At 24.0% G+C, this 5,442-nt stretch overlaps 1 protein-coding gene across 4 annotated transcripts; it reads left to right on the top strand.

Moving 5' to 3' along the window:
* The first annotated feature begins 3,511 nt into the window (after window positions 1-3,511).
* Window positions 3,512-4,909, top strand: LOC112281021 (uncharacterized). Of its 4 annotated transcripts, none has more exons than XM_090250045.1 (3): window positions 3,512-3,649; window positions 4,084-4,237; window positions 4,472-4,909. In XM_090250045.1, exons 2-3 carry the CDS (start codon window positions 4,109-4,111, stop codon window positions 4,505-4,507), a joined length of 165 nt encoding a protein of 54 aa, XP_090106171.1. In that variant the 5' UTR covers window positions 3,512-3,649; window positions 4,084-4,108; the 3' UTR covers window positions 4,508-4,909. The 4 variants fall into 4 exon arrangements, with proteins under 4 accessions (XP_090106171.1, XP_090106174.1, XP_090106172.1 ...); XM_090250048.1 differs by having other exon boundaries at window positions 3,515-3,649; window positions 4,088-4,237; XM_090250046.1 differs by having other exon boundaries at window positions 3,604-3,901; window positions 4,088-4,237.
* Window positions 4,910-5,442: the final 533 nt, after the last annotated feature.

The raw sequence follows: 5,442 nt of genomic DNA, 5'->3' as shown, positions 1-5,442 counted from the left end.
AAAGATACATCAAGATGTATTTTATATCTATCAATAAAAAGTTATTGAAGTCAAAGATAACTATTTTTACACTTTTTTCTATGCAACTTTGATGATTCTTATTCTTTAATTCCCTGTTGTAGTTTTTCAATAGTTGTTTTATCTACTTAGATTTATTTATATTTAATCTTTAATTACTATATATATTATTTACTATCATAAAATAAAAATATATTTTTATTTACTTCAATAACTATTAGTAATATACTGTGATTTAATATTGCCAATAAAAATTCTATTGTAACCTTAAAATAATAAAATTTATTTTTAAAAAATATAAAAATTATTTCAAACATTTGTTTTTAAGTCATGTTATATCAAAATAAATAAATAAGTAGAAATTAGATAAGAATTAGTAATGTAAAACAATAAAATCTCTCTTTTAATTGTAGTCAATATTTAATCATTGAAATTAAAAAAATATATATGCTCTCTATATATTTTTATTGTATTCCTTCAATAATATGTATGAAAAATAAGAATATTATCAATTGATAACATATTTATTTATAAGAGTATAAAATCACTTGTAAAAATTTAAAAATATATCTAAATAAGACTTATAATATGTTTTTAGATATACATCTTTTAATTATACAAATCAAGATTTTAGAAAAGCATATATTTTTTAAAAAGAATATTAAGAAATAAGTGTGGCCAATAAGATGGATTTATTTATTTATAAAATTAATTAAGATACTAAAAATTATATGTAAACTAAAAATAATTTAATAAAAATAAATTATAATAAAAAAAGATATCAAATGATACAAAAGAATCTAGTTGTTGAATGGTGAAAGAAAAATAATATTTTCAAAAAAAACTAAAGACATAAAAATTTTATATCAAAAATTAAATTGATAAAAAAAAATATTATGTTATAAAGTATCCTTAGATATTTTAATTTTTAAAATTAAATTTTTTCTAATCTTAGTATATAAAATTACTTATTTTTTAACTTAAAAATTGAATCAAATATTTTTTATTAATTTTTTATTGATATTAGTAATTTTATAATAAATTAGTAAAATCATATTAAAAATATATATAAGTAAGCTCATATAAAGAAATATAAACTTATTAAGATTCTACTTAAATCAAACATAAAATTGATAATGTTTTTAGATGTAAAATTTATTCAAGTTGAAGAAGAAATATAACTTATTTCATATAAAGTATCACTAAGTATTATAATTTAATATACATATGAAATTATTCTTAATTATTAGGATATAATTTTTAAAAACTATGAATTTCTTAAATAACATATTAAATGTCATATTATATCTTGATAATATCAACATTAACATACAAGGATTTAATAACAGAAATTGAGTTGGAAATACAAATGACAAAAGATCTACTATTATATTTTTATTTTTTATTTGTATAAATTTTATTTGTATAAATTATATTTTATAATAAATGATCAATGTTTGGAATAAAAATTAATAATTAAAAATCATTTTCATTTAACATCATATAATTTTAAGTACATCCAAGATCTAAAATTAAATTTTTATAATTTATTAGCATCAATAATAAGGCTATTATGTCATTAAAATTATTAATCATATGCTAAACCATAATTCATTAAAAAAATAGAAAAAAAATTAAAGATATAAAAAAGATCAAAAAAATTGCAAAAAAAAAAGTATAAACACCACAAAAAGATTTTATTTTTAACTCTAATTAATTGTGAGTTGAATATACTTTGACGTCTCTCATAAATAGTCAATTAAAGATTCCATGTATATAAGGTAATTTTATCTTTGAAATATTCATTATAAGATATTATCTTTGAATAATAAGTTTTTAAAAATCTTTACTATCTTTAATCTTAATATCATCTTTATTTTTATTATGCTTTAATCATTAGCAATCTATTCTATAAAATTATTTGGATCCTAACTAAGATAGGATTTAAACAATATTATACTTTACACTATTATATTTAATTCATATCAATAATCTATTTAAAATCCATATTTTACTATATAAAAATACTTTAGTATCTTATAAAGTTTGTCCTTTTTTTTATTTATGTATATTATTGATACATGTATAATTTTTGAATTTTTGTATTACATATTTTTTAAAATATATTATAATGCTAAAAAATATTTTAAATATAATTATTAATTTTTTCTATTAAAAAATCTAGTAGCTATTATAATAGATAATTAGTAGCTTAAAAACTAGGCCAACAAATTTGCCATATGTTGCACATGGCCATTTGTGGTATAAGTTGGCTATGTAGTGTATATATTAGAAACTTGTGTTGCAAATTGAACATGTATTAGATGACCTATCAAATTTTGTCACTTAACTCCTTAATTAGATATTATGTATAGATGCAAAAGTCTCTAGTCTTCTTGTCTTTTGTAATAGTCATTCTAGTTTTAATATTGTAACTATCTTTAAGTGAATATATATATATATATATATATATATATATATATATATATATTAGTGATATAAAAGTGCATTGATTCTCTCGTTATCGTGTGATTCATTTCCATGACAAAAAATCAATTTAAATTTTAGGTAAAATGGTTTAATATTCTTATTAATATAATATTTATCAATATTTTGGTTTATTTTAAAATATAATATTGTATAAGTATTAAAATTATTTTTCAATTTAAAGATTTTTTATTTAAAATTTTCAAGATATGTATCGTATTTTTTATTTAATTTATTGATAAATTAACAAAAAAATATAAGAATAATAAATAAATCTTATAATAATAATTAAAAATAAAATAATTTTTTTCAGAAAACATTATACAAAAATTAATATACATATCAAAATAGTGATATTATAAATGTTATAAAGACTCAAAGCAATATATTGTTATAATTTGATTAAACTTATATATATATATATATATATATATATATGTAGTCTTAGAATATGATATAAGTGTAATCAATTTATATTTTCATTTATTTCTTTAATCATCACATAGTTTTATAATTTTTTTTTTCTAATCCATGTAAGTTTCTTATTTATTTAATTATTAATGTATTTAAATTTCTTTTAAATCATCTATTAGAATACATTTTTATTATTTTAATATATATTTTTAATTACTATTATTGTTAATATTAGTATTATTATAGTAGAACATATTAATTTTGTATATTCTAGATTCAAAAAATAAATTTTGAATTTTTTTGGTATTTAATAACCACAAGAAATATAAGCAGTAAATTTTTATGTTTTTCGAATATTAAATCTATTTGATAAAACTTTGTGGTTTAAAAGATTGAAAGTAAAAACTTTATATTTGTGTTTGAATTATCATTTTTTATGTTATATCTATCTACCTGTGTCTTGAAGTCAATACATTTGAAACATTATGCCTTGCAGATTTTCACATATACACCCTAAAATAATTCACCTTCTCGTTCTTTTTTCATTTTTTTTCTTTTTACCCAACCGGAACATACAGAAACAAAGCTGTTCATCCTACGCCTCAATGCACGAGGTCGACGGAAGCGAGTCGAATGTCGTTTGTGAGGCTCGCATGTGCGGCTGTTCCTGCTCCACCAGGTTTCGGAAACTATTACTCAGGTTTCTCCTCCAGAAGTTTTTTGCTCGCAGGTATGAATTGCTCTTGTCCTATCCACTTTACCTCGTTTTCAACCTTGACTCACTTCTTCACCCTTCTGCTGGCACTCATCTAAGATCGCGGTCAGCCTTGTTTATCAATGTTGTTGTCACTCTCATTCCGCTCAACCACAAACCCTTTCTCCTCGTGTTAGGGTTTTAGCTTGCTCCCCTGTTTGCACCTCTCCTTGCTGCGCCATTTGCTAGATCGATCTACTGGTTGTAATTCACTTTCTCACCAGGCAAGTGTTTAATTGCTCTATTGTACATCAGGAAATGTTTTGGTATATCTTGGTTTCTCTTTCGCTCTCTTTCATGCCCTGATCACTACTGCCAGCCACAGCATAACATTTTTTTCTATGAAATTTCTTTTCTCCACGTGGAAATTAGTTTAGTCAAACTTTGAATGCTGATTTTCACAACGTCAGGCAGGGTGAAGGGAAGTGAGCAAGTATGGCAAAGTTCGCAGATGTTGCTCACAGAAGTGTGACAGCGGGTTTAGGACTCGCCACTCTCTGGGTTGGGGGCAACCTCATTTTCAATATTACTCGTGGCATTTCATGGCATTATTCGCAAGATAAGGTCTTACTCTTTCCTTTGCTGTGAATTATACTTTTTTCCTATGTATCTTGCTCATGAAATTTGCTACTCCAGCTGGATTATCTCGAAATTCATAAAATGCACGAACAGCCGATTTCATTTTTCAATTCGAACCTAAGCTTGAGTGCGAGCATGTCTAGGATAAATATACCCGTTTTATCTCTGTTTTTCGATTTTATTGAATTCTCTCTGACGACTGTTCCTGTTGCTCGGTAGCCTATCGGAGACACGGAAGCTTCTCCGAAAAAATGAATTGAAACTTGCGATGACACCAATGTGGAATCATATCGTGCAAAGCAGCTGATCTCTGATGCATTTCCGGATGTCTTACTCTTAGTGTTGAGAACTTAGGAAGCCTTTTGCTGCTCTATACAAAGGAGATTAATCGTTGTATGTGGGAGGGTCAGGACAAGTGATGTGACAAGTATAGAGCTCAGGACTTTAGTATTGTGGATATGGGCAGCATTATTGGTTGACATCATGTTACTGTCTTCGATTGACGTCATCTGCAATCGATCATGTAATACTCTCCTTTGCTTGTGTCTCGGATCTCTTATGAAAACAGGTTCGTGAGGGCACATGTGGTTCTAAGTCTTCATGTATACCGACCACTGATTTTAATAAATGCATGAGGCTTTGTCAAGTTGAAACCTACTATGATGTCGATTGGACAAATTCCCAAAGTATCTAGGTGAAGTTGCTACTAATTTTAATACTATTAATTGCATTCAATACAAGTACCTCTAAATATAATGACCTTAAAGTGTCCTATGATCTTGCTGAATTTTATTAATATAAATTTGACCTCACTATAACCTAATCAATCCTATAAGTTAGCTTGCAAAATCTACATGAACATGAAAACCAGTTCTAAGGAAGTTAGGCAATTCTAAAATTTTGTAAAAATTTGGAATTCCAAATCTTAAATCTTGAAAATATCCTTATTTTAAGATTGTTGCATGAATTCTACATATCTTAAATTGATTTTAAAGTTATAATCATATTATAATAAATTCTTTAATTATCATATATTTTTTACTTTTAATCATTCTTTCATTCTTTTGTTATATACTATTATATCTAGTTAAAATCTTTAAATTGTAATCAGGTAAAAATAATTAATTACACAAGTTCAATTTAACATTTTTATTGAATAAGTTGCCAAAATCTTTCAAATCTATTGTCTT

The sequence above is a fragment of the Physcomitrium patens genome, chromosome 4, assembly GCF_059467195.1.
Source record: "Physcomitrium patens ecotype Gransden chromosome 4, ASM5946719v1, whole genome shotgun sequence".
Classification (NCBI taxonomy): Eukaryota; Viridiplantae; Streptophyta; class Bryopsida; order Funariales; family Funariaceae; genus Physcomitrium; species Physcomitrium patens.
The sequence above is the reverse complement of the archived record's forward strand: the minus strand, read 5'-3'. Positions and strand labels throughout refer to the sequence as shown.